Below are 14,907 nucleotides of genomic sequence, written 5' to 3'. Positions count from 1 at the left end.
TAACTTTGCAGGACCAGAGTGGTCAATGCCCTCACCAGGAGACTCTCCTTACCCAAATATCTTGTTAGGGGTGCCTGGGTGGCTCAGTCGGTCAAGCGTCCGACTTCGGCTCAGGTCATGATCTCACGGTTTGTGAGTTGGAGCCCCACATCGGGCTCTGTGCTGACAGCTCAGAGCCTGGAGCTTGCTTCGGATTCTGTGTCTCTCTTTCACTCTGGCTCATGCTGTCTCTCTCTCTCTCTCTCTCTCTCTCTCTCTCAAAAATAAATAAAACATTTTAAAAAATTTAATTAAACATCCTGCTGGATATTCTATTTTCATAAGGCAGTCACTTTTTCTTAGAGCAAGGCTATAGGTATCTGCCGGAATTTTTTATAATTTTCAATTACATAGCAATGAGAGGTCTATAATTAACCCAACTCTCTTGCTTAGCATTCTAACTATTTCCTCTTTTCCAGGAACCTGGGACTTGGATTATAAACAGTACAGAACATTAGCTTGAACAGGGTTCTAGCCAACTGCCTAGTCCAAGGGTCAGCAAATTCCAGTCCACAGGCCAAGTACGGTCTGCCACCCCTCTCTGTCCAAATGTGGCTGCTGCATGTTTATACAAGCAAGCTTTTATTGAAACAGTGTACGCCAATTCAATTACATATTGTTCAGAGCTGCTTTCAGGCTACAAGGGCAAAACAGAGTAAATGCAACAGAAGCCATGTGATCTGCAAAGCCTAAGATATTTACCATTGGCCCTTTGCAGACAAAATTTGCCAATCTTTGCTCTAGTCCAAAGGTTCTCAACCTTCTTCCTTTTGCTTCAACACCATTCTCATGTATGATATGTTCATATTCTAAATCACTAATAGTGAAAATTCTGTATTTTACAGGTGAGTAAATTTAGAGCCTTTATTTGAGCCATCTAGGAAGAACAATCAGGGTAACGTTCAAGAACTTTGAGGGGCACCTGGGTGGCTCAGTCGGTTAAGCTTCCGACTCTTGATCTCAGCTCAGGTCTGGATGTCAGGGTCCTGAGTACAAGCCCGGCACTGGGCTCCATGCTGGACACGAAACCTACTGAAAGGGGGGCCGGGGGGAAGAACTTTGAAAGTGAGCATGTTAGCCCTACAGAGTAAAACTACCAAACTGAGCAACCAAGCAAAATAATCAGACAGAGCCTCTATGCCATGTTGCTTGAAAAATAATTTGTAGTCATTGTTTTAAAGATCTCTCACCTATATGGGCCCCTGGACAGGCTCTCCCTGAAATGAACTTTGTACTCTGTTTACGTGTAGTGCGCACTGGCCATTCGTCTGCCTGTCTTGCAACTGAATTTCTTCCTGAGTCTGCAAGTCAATCACACTAGGAGTCCCGATAGAAGACAGGGCTCTGCCTCCCCAAGCTACAAAAGCTAGAGCCTCGATTCTCTGCCATCCTGGGCAGCCTGGAGGAGGGCCAGCGGTCTGAGCTCAGCCAACCCATGTCCCCACCACGACTTAGGAATGTGAAGGAAATCACACCCTATTTCTTTTCCCAAAAGTCTATACCCTCCTTTTAAAAAGTTAAACTTTCTAAACTGGCAAAGATCAGTTGCTAAATAGGTGAAACTTAAGGGAAGAAACGTCAAAGGAGGGGAGAAAGCTCCCCCCCCTCCCCTGGCCAGTCCCTTTTCTGCCTTCCACAGACACAAGCAACTGCCGTGCAGACTGTGGTCCCCACACTCCACAAAGGTGCAGGGGAAACGTAGGAGTGCCCTCCCCGAGCCTCTGTTCGTGAGCTTGGACTGCACGAGGCGAGGCGCCCACAGGAAGCCCGAGTCCCAATTAGCTTCACAGCCATTCTCAGGAGTTATTCTCAGGAGGCAGAGGCAGGACACACACAGGGCAGACGGGAGGCCGTCAGACGACGAGTGAGCTCTGGAAAACCACGTTGTTGCCCCTGGGCTCACAGGAGCTGTCACAGTCGGTGGTGGCTTCTTAAGGATCGATACCTGCAGCAGAGCCGACTGAGAAGGCCCATGAGGTTCCCCAAGACTCTGCGGGTCACAGGACTGCCAGGCAAGCGCCTCACAACTAGGCTGAGATCACTAGAGAAAGTTTTCCCAGCCGTTGCACCTGCACCTTTCCAACCACTGTGGAAGCCTCTAATTCCCGTATTAAAACGCTTCATACTTGGGACACTTAGCACAGCTTCTGTTCCGACTCACTGATAAAACTCAAATAATCCCAGCACTACAGAAGGGCCGAACACAGGATTCATTTTACTTCAATGAGCTCGCATTTTTACACTTGTCTTCTCCTTCAATCCAACCGCAAATCCTCCTTTTACAGATGTGAAAAACAAGACTAGCCAAAGTTAGTGAACCACAAAGCCAGATTTAAACTCAAGTCTACCAAACACCAAGTACAGCACTCTGCAATTGACTGAGGAAGCAGCTATAGCAGCATACCCTCTGATTCCCTATATGAAAATATTAAAGGGGGGGGGGGTGCCCCTTGGGTGGCTCAGTCAGTTAAGCGTCTGACTCTTGATCTCCGCTCCGGTCACGATCTCACGGTTTGTGAGCTCAAGCCATGCACGGGGCTCTGTGTTGACAGCATGGAGCCTGCTTGTGATTCTCTCTCTCTCCCTCTTTCCGCTCCTTCTCTGCTCATGTGTATGCTCACACACTCTCTCTCTCGCTCAGAATAAATAAACTTTAAAAAATATATTAAAGGGCAACTATGACTTCGTTGACGTTTAGGTAGGAAGGTCACTTACTTTACAGAACGCAGTAAATCGCACAGGCAGAATCACTCAGGCACAGGCTGCAATCTGGTGGTCTACAAGACACATGCTCTCTGATTTACATGATCTCTTCTTAGTTGACTTAGTTGTTAACATTTTAAAAATGGAATCATAGGTAAGTATTAGAGTTCCATCTTCTTTCAAAAAAGAGGAGAAAATATCAAAAGATGGCAAATAGTGGACCCACATTTAGCGATAGCTAAAGCAGCTAAAGATAAACAGCATCTGGGGGTGCCTGAGTGGGTTAAGCGTCAGACTTAGGCTCAGGTCATGATCCCGCAGTTCATGAGTTCGAGCCCCGCATCGGGCTCTGTGCTGACAGCTCAGAGCCTGGAGCCTGCTTCGGATTCTGTGTCTCCCTCTCTCTCTCCGCCCCTCCCCTGCTCATTCTTGTTTTCTCTCACTCTCTCAAAAATAGATAAAACATTTTTAAAAATTAAAAAAACAAAAAAAATACAAATAAAAAAGATAAACAGCATCTGGCGGAACAGAACAAAATTCCTACATCGGTAAGTAACTGACGAAGTAGCTGTAGACACGGGGCATCCCTGGAGCAAAGCGCCACCAGCAACTGTGAGCCTGCTGAGGCCCCAGAACCGCCCTGACCACTGTGCTTCTCCCGTCCTAGGCATCTATCCCTCCACCTCACTCTATGAACTACCAAAGTGCCTATCCTCACAAAAGCATCTCCATGAACTGTCTTGTTATTCTTATGTTTTGTATATAACTGAAGTATCAAAAACCAGTAATAAGTTTCAGTTAAATGAGAAAAGGAGAAATGATAGGGAGAAATATATAAGAAAATTTCCCAAAACTGAAGATTCCCAGACTAAAGTGTCCCCCAAATGCAAAGCACAATAAAAAGATATTTGCTGATGAAATTTGAGAACACTGAGGAGTAACTGTTAAAATCTTCCAGGGAGAGAAAAAGGTCCCATACAAAGGAATCAGAATGCCATCACTTTCAACAGCAGAACTGGAAGCCAGGAAAACACAGCAACACCACCAAAAATCTAAGGAAAATGAATTCAAATCTAGAATTCTAGGCCTAACCAGATCCTCAATCAAGTACAGAAACAAAGTAAAAATCTGTTTGGGCAAGCCTGAGTCAAAAAATTTAGCTTTACCACACTAGAAATGGGAGTGTTGAACCCTACACTAATTCATTTGAAAACATACAGAAGTACTTTGCCAGAAAAACCTACCAAAACTGACCCACAGAGGGGCACCTAGCTGGCTCAGACAGAAGGGTATGCAAGTCTTGATCTCACTGTAGGGAGTTCAAGCCCCATGCTGAGTATAAAGATTACTTACGTAAATAAACTAAAAAAAAAATGACCCACAGACTTTTAAAAAGCAACAGAGACCAATGATAGAAGAAACTGAAAAATAAAGAGGTACCAGACCCCAATGGCTTTGCAGACAGAGTTCTTCAACATTTAATACAAAGGTTTTTTCATTATGTCCCAGAAAACTTCTCAACTCGTTCCAGGAAATCAGCATTTCATTAAAAAAAAAAAAGAAAGAAAGAAACAGGATAGCACCAATGCACACACAAACACAAAGGAAGAAAACTATAAGCCAATCTTTCTTATGCTCGTACATAAATGCTAAAATGAAATCCAACCATATATTAAAAAGAACAAAACACACAGGTTTTGAGCCCAAGAATGCAAGGTTGGTTCAACACTAGAAATCTACCAACATAATACATTAAGAGATTAAAGAAAGGACCTCACAGATCACCTCAATAGGTAAGGAAAAAGCATTTGATGAAAATTAAAAGACTCAAAAAACAAACTTCTTCACTTAAAAAAACAGTATCACAAACCTACAGTATACATATCTAATGGCAAAACATTAAAAAGAACACTCTTTAAAACCCAGAACAAGCTCACAAGACAGAGAAGCCTGTCACCACCCGCACTCTTCAACATCATACTGGAGGGCTTAATGATGAGTGCCTCTGAGACAAGACAAGAAATGAGAGCCATAAATATTAGAACAAAAGACACTGCAGTAATGACTGTCTAACTAGAAAATCTAAAGTACTAAACTGGTAAAACAAGATTCAAAAAACCAGGTGTATACTATTCAATTACATCTTAAATGTTTTATTTTTGAGAGAGCACAAGTAGGGGAGGGGCAAAGAGAGAGGGACAGAGGATCTGAAGCAGGCTCTGCACTGACAGCAGAGAGCTCAATGTGGAGCTTGAACTCACAAACCACGAGATCATGACCTGAGTCAAAGTGGGACACTCAACCGACTGAGCCACCAGGTGCCCCTTCAATTACATTTTAAAAAAGCTTTTCTACAGATCAATATCAAATGTGAGAATAGGATTAAAAACTACACCATCTGGGGTGCCCGGGTGGCTCAGTCGGTTAAGCGTCCACTTCGGCTCAGGTCATGATCTCACGGTCTGTGAGTTCGAGCCCCGCGTCAGGCTCTGTGCTGACAGCTCAGAACCTGGAGACTGTTTCAGATTCTGTGTCTCCCTCTCTCTCTGCCCCTCCCCTGTTCACGCTCTGTCTCCCTCTGTCTCAAAAATAAATAAACGTTAAAAAAAAAAAAATTTTTAAAACTACACCATCTTAGGGGCACCTGGGTGGCTTAGTCGGTTAAGCGTTCCACTTCGGCTCAGGTCATGATCTCACGGTTTATGAGTTCCAACCCTGTGCCGGGCTCTGTGCTGACAGCTCAGAGCCTGGAGCCTGCTTTGGATTCTGTGTCTCCCTCTCTCTCTCTTCCCCTCCCCCACTCACACTGTCTCTCTCTCTCTCTCTCTCTCTCAAAAATAAATATTTAAAAAAAAATTTTTTTTAAGTACACCATCCACAGTGAGAAATACAAAATATCTACGAACAAAACTAACAAGAAATGTGAAAGAACTATACAAAGAAAATTTTACTTAATGTAAGTTCCATAGGGGAAGGGACCTCTGGTTTATTCACTATGTACTCCAGCCTCTTAGATCAGTGCCCGGCACAGGAGCAGGTACTCAATAAACATTTGGCAGATGACTAACAGACAAAAAAGAACAGCTTGACAGAGACACTCTTGTTGCTGGATGAAAGAACCCATACTGTAAAAATACCAATCATTCTCAAATTATGTAAACTCAACACAACCTAAATAAGAATTCTAGTAGAATTCTTTACAAAATGTGATTGATGATTCTGAAGTACATTTTTTTTTTTTAATGCACAGAGCTAATCATATGGGATTAGCTGGAAAAGAATATGCCATCACAGGGGTGCCAGGGTGGCTCAGTCGGTTAAGCATGTGACTCTTGATTTCGGCTCAGGTCATGATCTCACGGTTTTTGAGTTCAAGCCCTGCAACGGGCTCTGGGCTGATGGCACAGAGCCTGCTTGGGATTCTCTCTCTCTCTCTCTCTCTCTCTCTCTCTCAAAAAATAAACATTAAAAATTTTTTTTAAAATATGCCAACATATATACATAACACACGCAGAAAGACATATGCACGTATATTCACACACACAATGAAATGATAATTCCAAAAAACTGTTCATGGTAACTTCTTAAAAAGGTGGAAAAGACAGAGAAGAAGTCAACAAATCATATTAGAACTGTTATAGGCCCCAAAATCACACGACACTCAAAATAAAACAACTCCATATGGAATAGAAGCTAAATGTAAAAAAAAAAAGCCCAGAAGCATCAAATGGTAAAAACATAGAGGAACTCTTAGCATAGAAACAGATTTACAAAAAGAAAAAAAAAAAAAAAAACTTATAAAAGAATAAGTGATATATTTCACAAAGTAAAACTTTAAGTTCCATATAGTAAAACACTTAAAACAAATTTATTTACAGGGCAAGCACAATTTTAAAAAAGGGTTACTAATCTCTGATACAATACACAAAGAACGAGAAATATACAATAAAGAGAAGAGGTCAACCACTTTAAAAAAAGGTGACTGAGGGTCAGTTAGGCATCAGACCTCGGCTCAGGTCATCTCTCCAGTTTGCAAGTTCAAGCCCCCATCAGGCTCTCTACCGTCGGCACAGAGCCTGCTTCGGATCCTCTGTGCCCCTCTCTCTGCCCCTCCCCCGCTGGTTCTGGTTCTCTCTCTCAGAACAAGTAAATCTATAACATGACTTAAAAAAATAAGTCGCAAATTATGTAAACAAGCAATTCACAGAAAAATAGCACATGAAAAGATGTCTAACTTCTCTGGAGATCAGAAAAATAGAAATACAGATTACAACATCGAGGCTCTTTTTCTGTCCCAAGATGATCCAGAATTAAAGAGATTCTTAGGGTATGGGAAACGGGATACTCCCACACACTACTGAGGGAAGTTAAGGACAACTCGCAGCAGCTACCAAAATTGTAAATACATGTAATTGCAACACAGTACTTCCACTTTTAGAGCGATCCGCCCCCCAGAAATATTTGCATAGGCACACTAAGTTGTGTCCACACACGTTCAGCACGGTATTTGCTAGTGGCGAGAAAGCTGAACTAACTGGAATGCCCATCGATAGGCAAATGATCAGTGGTGGATCCATAAAACTCTCACCTACTGACATGGGAAGATGCCCAGGACCTGCTTTTAAGTGAACAAAGCAAACTGCACACTACTAGAATTCTACTCATACCATAAAAGGGCACAGGAGGGTTCGCGAGGAAAACATCTCATTACTTCACTCGCCGTCAAGTTATGTGGCACGTATACAACGTGCCAGCAACTTGGAGCGCATGGCTCGTGAAAAAGACAGCGTTCCCGTCTTAATGGGACCGATAGGCTTCTTTTTGCAAAAAGACCAAATAAATAACCAACCGGGCTAAACGTTCTGAGGCAAACAAGGCTGCCGAGAATAAAAGGCAGGGAGGCTCGGAGGCAGGAGCTGGACCTACTTCACGTAAGGAGGGCATCCTGGGAGCCTGAGACCCGGAGCGCGAGGGCCGGAGCAGTGCAACCCGAGGGGACCTGGAGGACCGCACTCGGCCCGTGTGCAGAGGCCGCAGGAGCCAAGTCACACGCAACTCAGAACCCTCGTAAGGGCTGTGGCTAAAGCCTCGGAGGGAAACGGGGTGGCCCTGACAAAACGGAAGGAAAAACTCCAGAACCTCAAGGTAAAGCCTACCTACTCCTCTAAGACAGCAAGTCTCGACCTTTCGAAACCCAAGTTCATCCCGGGCGCTGAAATGCTTTGATTTACGGCGACTGTATTCGTAGGTATCGACTCTCTCAGGACCTAAGGATCTCGAACTTGAAAGGACACGCCCGCACACAGAGCAGCAGCCACCTCTGCAACGCCTTGACACACCCCACCGCCTCGGCAAAACGCCCCTGTGCGCGAGAGAACACGCAGATAACGGGTGGCATCGTTCGCGAAAGGGCCTCTGACCCAGGAGCCCCGGGGCGACGCTTCCAGAACGATACAAAACACAAGACTGTGACCCCGGAAAGTAACCGAGCAAGGAAGGAACACCCTACCTACCCTGCACCTCCACATTTTAACTCGAGCGCCCCGGCCCTAACAGGCACGACATGTCTTTACCTTCCAGAAAAGCGGCACGTACCAAGCCCCCCTGCCCCAAGTGGCATTTCTGTGCTTAGTCTCTCTCGGCGGGTTTTTTGCACCCTGCCACGCAAATGTCTCAATGCTTGGACCAAAGTTCTAAGCAGGACACTGCAGCGTAGTCGTAAGCAGGCGGTACTAAGAAATGCCTCCACGGAATACGCTGGAAGGATGTTTCATCGAGTTATCAAATGCTTTTACTGATTCCACTTTACCGTCTATGGGTTTCCTTCACCGAAGCTTTCGAGCGATAATTAAGAAGTCACTTGCAAGTACTTTTCCTTATTAAAAAAAAAAAAAAAAAAAGAAAAGAAAAAGAAAAAGCAAAAGCCTCGGCCCACAAATTGTGATTTCACCTGGAATTTGTCAGGCGCTCTGTCAAAACCACTGATGCTTGCGAAACAGGAGGAAACCGCCCAAAGGAACTGATCCGGTATCTACACCTTTCTTGCCCGGCTGGGTCTCGGTCAAACGCGGACGACGCGCTAGCAAGCGTTCATTGGGCCACGGAGAGGTGCACGTAGCCGACCCGCGAGACGGGGTCACTCCTCTGCAACCCCCGGTTTCTGAAACGCCGCACTGCCCCACGCTCCCGCACAATGGGGGCCACCCTCAGCGGCGCCTCTGCACCGGGCCTGAAACCCACCCCGGCCCGCCAGCAGAGCCCCTCCGGCGACGAGCCCGGCTCCCCGGCACGGCCGTCCGAGCGGCTCGCGGCCCCGGCAGGCCGGCCTCGCCGGCCGAGGCCCGCAGCTGCGTGCAGGCTCGACGGCGGAAGCCGCGGCACCGAGGCTCGCGGGCCCCCACGGCGCGTCGAGCGACGCGGGAGGCACGACGACGCGGATTGAGGGAGCCCCGGCCCGTCCTCCCCGCGTGGGGCGCCCCACGTACCTCCGGCGCCGGCTCCTCCGCCGGCTCCCAGGGCGGCCGCCATGGTGCTCGTGGGCCCGGCCTTCGGGGTCGCCCCGCCAAGCCAGGCGGTGGGCCGCCGGCCGGCCGGGGCCCGGGGACGTGCGGCGGGGGGGGGCGGGGGGGCGGCGGGCCGGGACCGGGGAGGGGGCGAGACGGCCGGCGGTCTCGGCCACTCCGGCCCGGCTCCTCCGCAGGAAGAAAACAACAGACTATCGCAACATGGCCGCCGGCCCGCCCGCCGCCGCGGTGCACGCCGGGATGATGGCGACCAGCAGGGCGGGCGCGGGCCGCCTCCGCGGCGCGGCGGCTCCGGGACGCCTGCAGGAACGCAGGGCGAGCGCGGAGGGCGAGCCGGCGGGCGGCCGCCGCGCTCGGCCCCTGCAGCCGCAGAGTTTGCAGCGGCGGCGGGGGCGGTTGCCGGCCGTAGTCCCGTCCCGGGTTCTGTCGTACGACACTTTGCAGCAGTTGGCGCGGCGCTTTCCGGCCGGCGGCCCGCGGGCCGGTGGGCGGGGCTGGCCGCGCCGTCAAGGCCGGGCCGGGCAGGGGCGGGGCTTGCTCGGAGAGGCTGGCTGGAGCTGACCCAGAGCAGGCGAGCAGTCGGAGCCCGGGTCCGGAGGCCGGCTGCGGGTGCTTCCCGGACACGCTGGGCGCCCGGGCCCGAGGTCCGCGGGAGATTGCGCTCCTGGAGCAGCGAAAACGGCCGGAAAACGAGGTGCCGTGAATGATATCCAGGAAGGGGCGTAGGGCTTCGGGAGCCTCGTCTGCTTGTCAGCAGGTGGGGGATGGGGGAGACGTGGGTGTAATGGGGTCGTGAAGTACCCACGAGCTGCAAACGTCGATTCGTTGACGGTGAAGGTGAGGGTATGGGGAAAGGAAGGAAAGGGCCATGGAGTAGAAAGAAGGCTGGGCAGAGGCTCAGAGATGTCAGATGACTTCCTAGGGACGGAGGATTGCCAGCAGCGTGTGGGGCCGCGAGCGTCCTGGGGGAGACGGGTGCTCAAGAAGCAATCAGCCGCAAAGGGGAACAAGGGTCAGATGCAATGAGGACTTTGGGACATTTTCCTGAAGCTGTAGGGAGTATGGACAGATTTTAACAACAGAAGTGACATGACAAAATTTGTGTTTTAGGAAGATGGCTCTGACAGCAAGAAAGCGGATGGGCAGCGTGGAGAGGTAAGAAACCGGGTGCTGTGGGGCGCCTGGGTGGCGCAGTCGGTTAAGCGTCCGACTTCAGCCAGGTCACGATCTCGCGGTCCGTGAGTTCGAGCCCCGCGTCGGGCTCTGGGCTGATGGCTCGGAGCCTGGAGCCTGGAGCCTGTTTCCGATTCTGTGTCTCCCTCTCTCTCTGCCCCTCCCCCGTTCATGCTCTGTCTCTCTCTGTCCCAAAAATAAATAAAAAAAAAAAAAAAAAAAAAAACGTTGAAGAAACCGGGTGCTGTGACCCATTAGTAAACAGCCGCCACGGTCCATGCTGGAGGTGGCTTCCCAGATGGGAACAGAGATGGGCATGTGACAAAACGTTAGTGATAGACTACATTAACCGTAAAATTCTTTCAACTTTATATACGTTTGAAGTTTTTCATGATAAGTTGTTTGAAAAAATAAACTTTACTGGATTAGTAATTAATGCCACAGATACTCATCTGAGAGAGAAAAAACGAAAAACAATTTTTAAAAGTTACTTTGATTCAGCTGCGTGTAATCACTGCAAAAAAATGATAGCGAGCATTGTAAGCAACCTGGAATAACTAAGTCTCCATCAGAAAGCACATCAGCACATCCAGATTTAAAAAGGCTTGAACCTCTAATCACCTTGCATTATTTTTGAACTGTGGAGGGTGACATTTCTAACTCAGAACATGTTTTTCAAGATAGTTCCGCTGGTGATCATCCGCCTCCCCCTCCCACTGGTGATCTTGAGAAGGATGGTTCAAAAAACCAAATACCCAAAGATGAAACAATCTCATACATACTTTGTAGCTATGTTATAATTAAGGGAAGACATCTATGTCAGTTATGAATGACCTAAAAATGAATTTCTCTAGGACAAGACTCTAAATTTTTTCATCACTAACTGGAAAAACTTGAGCCTGGACGCCTAATATGAGAAGATTTTGACACAGTACTGTGAGTAAAGGTTTAACAAACCCCCTTTCTTCTCTACAGACAGATTTCACTTTGGGTTGCCTTTTTAACTTGTCCTAGAAACCTGATGAAGTTACAACGTCAACTGTGTTATAAAACATCCTTGCTTGTGTCAGAAGTGCTGACTGGTACACTGCTTCTGGCTGGACAAAACGGAATCATCTTTAAACACCTGTCAGGAAGCCAGAACTTGAGGATCTCCCTTAACTCAGTTTGGGGATGTGAAAGGTAAATCCAGGTAACAATTATGAGATGTGCAAGTTCCCACGGTCTAGGATTCTAAGCCAGGGCAGTCCCGACGCCTTCATCTTGCACCTGAGTTGCATTTGGGGAACCACAGAGCAGCTCTGTGAGGAGCTCACGTGTGCTTACGTGGACTGCAAAGGGGAGCATCTCAGAATGCCCTGCTCCCAACGCGTGTTTTTTCTTTAACTTTTTAAATGAAGCTGCTGCCAGGTGTCGCATTACAGGAGTATAAATGGTCAACCTAAGAAGATCTCATACTGAGCATTTAACAATTTCTTACATCTCCCCCTGAAAATCTTACAGGTTCCACTTCGATTTCAGTTAAAAGTGAATATGGAGGCCTTACTCTTCTGTCAACGTGGACTGAAAAGTCTAGAGCCCCACCCTCCTGCTATAAGACAGATTTTGCCAAAAAAAAAAAAAAAAAAAAATTGTTGGATTGCTGGGCTTTAGAAATTAAAACAAATCTCCAGGGGATCAAGAAAGAAGCAGGGAGGTGGGGGAGGGCCTGAGCTATAAATAGTGAGTGTATAAGAAAGGCAGGTTTCCCTGAGGGAAGATACCCCTGTTAGCACTGCCGGTAGGAAATAAGCCCTTGGGCCTCTGTGGTGGTCAGAATATGAACGTGAGGCTCCCGGTTTAAGCCAGAGATCCTGGAAGGCCTTCCTCATATTATGCTCCCCTGTTTTTCACAGTTTAAGATCAAGCAACTGTCGGGGGGCCTGGGTGGCTCAGTCAGTCATACATCAGATTCTTGATTTCGGCTCAGGTCATGACCTCATGGTTCGTGACGTTGACCCCTGCGTCGGGCTCTGCACTGACAGCACGGAGCCTGCTTTGATCCTCTCTCTCCCTCTCTCTGCCCCTCCCCCACTCACACTCTCTCTCAAAATGAATAAACTTGAAGAAAAAAAAAGATCACAAAATACACAGGAGAAGAAACCACAATAATTGAGAGTTGAAAAAATATAAACTGTAGATTGCCCTCCCAAGGAGCTCAGATACTGAAATTCTCAGAAACAACACGACGTGAAATGTTTAAGGAAATGAGTTAAAGTGAGAAGCCAGCAGGAGACCCCCATAGTGACCGGAGAGCCGCTCTGTATCGGTCCTCTTCTTTGCAGCCTTCTCTTCTGGAACAGTCTTATCCTCAAGCCATTAGGTGACGCCGGTGGTGATACCGACAGGGGCAGGGGAGATGGAGATGGCTTTGCTGACCCACACCTGAGAATCAGAACCCACGCTCCTTACGAGGGCTGTCCGGTATGGGAAGTGAGATCAAAACGGGAGGAGTATGTCCTCGCGGATTGGCAGGCTAGGGTAAGGAGTCAGCTTGGCAGAATGAGGCACTGGGGTCAGTGCGACATGGAGGGTCCCGGCCTGGGCGGGACAGGAGGACGCCACCCCGGGGTGGGGGCCGTGTGTGAGCTGCGTGTAGCAGCAGGCGGTGAACTGGGACATCAGCATGCCAGCACTGTGGGAGGGTTTCCACGCTGCTGGGAGGTGGGGCCCTGGAGGTCAGAGCTGGGTGTGAGTGGTGAGAGCATCTCCGTGGGCAGCAGAACCGCGGTGGGATCATCCTGCCTCTTGTGAGCAAACAAACTGACCGCTCTCGCCGTGATGACCGTTCCTGGGACGGCCCGCAGGCGGGGGGACAGGGTCTGCAGACAAGAGGGAAGGAAGGTAACGAGGTTGACTTATCTTCATGACTGTAGGTGATCTGTAGGAAGAGAGTTCTTGTTGGAAGTTCATACTGAGGTACTTGTCAGTGATGCAGCCTCAACTCAGAGGCTTATTCTCAAATGGTGCAAAGAAAAGGGTTTTAATTTGCTGCATGTTAAGCTTTTCGGTAAGTTTTTTGTTTTGCTTTGTTTTTTTTGCTTTGAAACAAAAAAAAATTATTAAAAACAAAAAAAAAGGACTAAAGAGAATGTTCAAAAATGTCATTGTAGAGGCGCCTGGTTGGCTCAGTTGATTCAGCATCCAACTCCTGATTTTGGCTCAGGCCATGCATGATTCCACAGTTTGTGAGTTCAAGCCCCGCATCAGGCTCTGTGCTGACAGTGTGGACCCTGCTGGGGATTCTCGCTCGCTCTCTCTCTTTCTCTTTCTCTCTCTCTCTCAAAATAAATAAAAACTTTTTAAAAAATGCAAGGGGCACCTGGGTGGCTCAGTTGGTTAAGCGTCCAACTCTTGGTTTCAGCTGAGGTCATGACCTCACAGTTGGTGAGGTGGAGCCCTGCGTCGGGCTCTGCACTGAGCATAGTGCCTGCTTGGGACTCTCTCTCCCTCTTTCTCTGCCCCTCCCCTGCTCGAATGTTCTCTCTCTCTCTCAAATAAATAAACTTAAAAAATTAAAATGTAATTGTTAAATAGTGAAGGAATCATGGGTGTGTGCCTATGTCCAAAGTCATCAAATTGTATACATTGAATATGTGCTGCGCTCTGTGTATCAACCATACCTCAATAAAGCTATCTTAAAAATTGATTGTTGTAGTAAAAATCTCGAAAGAAACGTTAAACAGATGGCACAGCTGATGAGGGGATTTTAGTTAAGGACAGGTAGGATCGCCTAGAACATACCACACAGAGGAAAGGTGGGGAACAGTGGGACTGAGAGGTTCGGAAACCAGGAGGGCAGAATAAGAGTGTCCGACTGGAGGCCCGCGGGAGAGAACAAAGAGAGTGGAAGAGAGGCGGTATTTGTCAAGCTGATTTCCGAGAGTTTTCGAGAACCGATGAAAGATGCGAGTCCACAAATACAGGAGCATCAAGTAAGAAAAGTTCAGAGACATCTACACCTAGATTTACACGTAGTGCAACAAAAAAATATCCGAAACAGAGAAGAGCCTGAGAGTAAACAAGAGGGAACCGCCATCCGGGGTCACGATGTAGCAGTTGGGGCAGACGTCCCCCACATCATAACGTGAAAACCGGACAGACGTGAGGCAAACACACTTCCGACCTTGGACCACAGGCAGCACAGAGCTGCCATCACCGAGAGAGAGGGCGCCACCGAAGCGGCCCTCGTCCAGCTTTCTGCCGGGAAGCACTTTCTGGACTGGAGGGGGGAGGAGGGGAGACCCCAGTAAAACACCGACATCTTAACGACTAGAGAGGTAAGAGTTTCGCGGGGCTGACGTGGGGCGTTTGTAGGGCTCCGTGCTGGAGGCAGTGGTGCTATGTCTGGAGGGAGCTCAGAAATGTGCAGGGAGTCACCCTGAGTGCGTGGCTGCAGGGTTACCCCCTGCGAGGAAAGGAAAGTGCC

The 14,907-nt window shown here is 48.2% G+C and overlaps 2 protein-coding genes across 7 annotated transcripts in view; one reads left to right on the top strand and one right to left on the bottom strand.

Annotated features, from left to right (window-relative positions):
* RBM33 (RNA binding motif protein 33) overlaps positions 1 to 9,336 on the bottom strand; it is a 139,275-nt gene extending 129,939 nt beyond the window's left edge. For all 5 annotated transcript variants that reach the window (XM_078437075.1, XM_078437083.1, XM_078437094.1 and 2 more), the window contains exon 1: positions 9,228 to 9,336. In XM_078437075.1, the coding sequence (XP_078293201.1) occupies positions 9,228 to 9,270 (43 nt within the window). In that variant the 5' untranslated portion in view covers positions 9,271 to 9,336. The remainder of the gene's footprint in view (positions 1 to 9,227) is intronic.
* On the top strand, positions 9,269 to 14,127 carry LOC144614282 (uncharacterized). Of its 2 annotated transcripts, none has more exons than XM_078437112.2 (3): positions 9,269 to 9,960; positions 10,377 to 10,421; positions 11,415 to 14,127. In XM_078437112.2, the coding sequence occupies exons 1-3, from the start codon at positions 9,269 to 9,271 to the stop codon at positions 11,623 to 11,625; spliced, it is 948 nt and encodes a 315-aa protein (XP_078293238.2). In that variant the 3' UTR covers positions 11,626 to 14,127. The 2 variants fall into 2 exon arrangements, with proteins under 2 accessions (XP_078293238.2, XP_078293239.1); XM_078437113.2 differs by having other exon boundaries at positions 11,294 to 14,127.
* Positions 14,128 to 14,907: the final 780 nt, after the last annotated feature.

This window comes from Panthera onca, chromosome A2 (genome assembly GCF_046562875.1).
Source record: "Panthera onca isolate mPanOnc1 chromosome A2, mPanOnc1 haplotype 2, whole genome shotgun sequence".
Classification (NCBI taxonomy): domain Eukaryota; kingdom Metazoa; phylum Chordata; class Mammalia; order Carnivora; family Felidae; genus Panthera; species Panthera onca.
The sequence above is the reverse complement of the archived record's forward strand: the minus strand, read 5'-3'. Positions and strand labels throughout refer to the sequence as shown.

Coding starts and splice junctions, on each gene's coding strand:
- LOC144614282 (XM_078437112.2), top strand. CDS start 9,269: ATGGTGCTCGTGGGCCCGGCCTTCGGGGTCGCCCCGCCAAGCCAGGCG. Junction 9,961..10,376: donor GAAAACGGCCGGAAAACGAG/GTGCCGTGAATG, acceptor TTTGTGTTTTAG/GAAGATGGCTCTGACAGCAA. Junction 10,422..11,414: donor CGGATGGGCAGCGTGGAGAG/GTAAGAAACCGG, acceptor TCTTCTCTACAG/ACAGATTTCACTTTGGGTTG.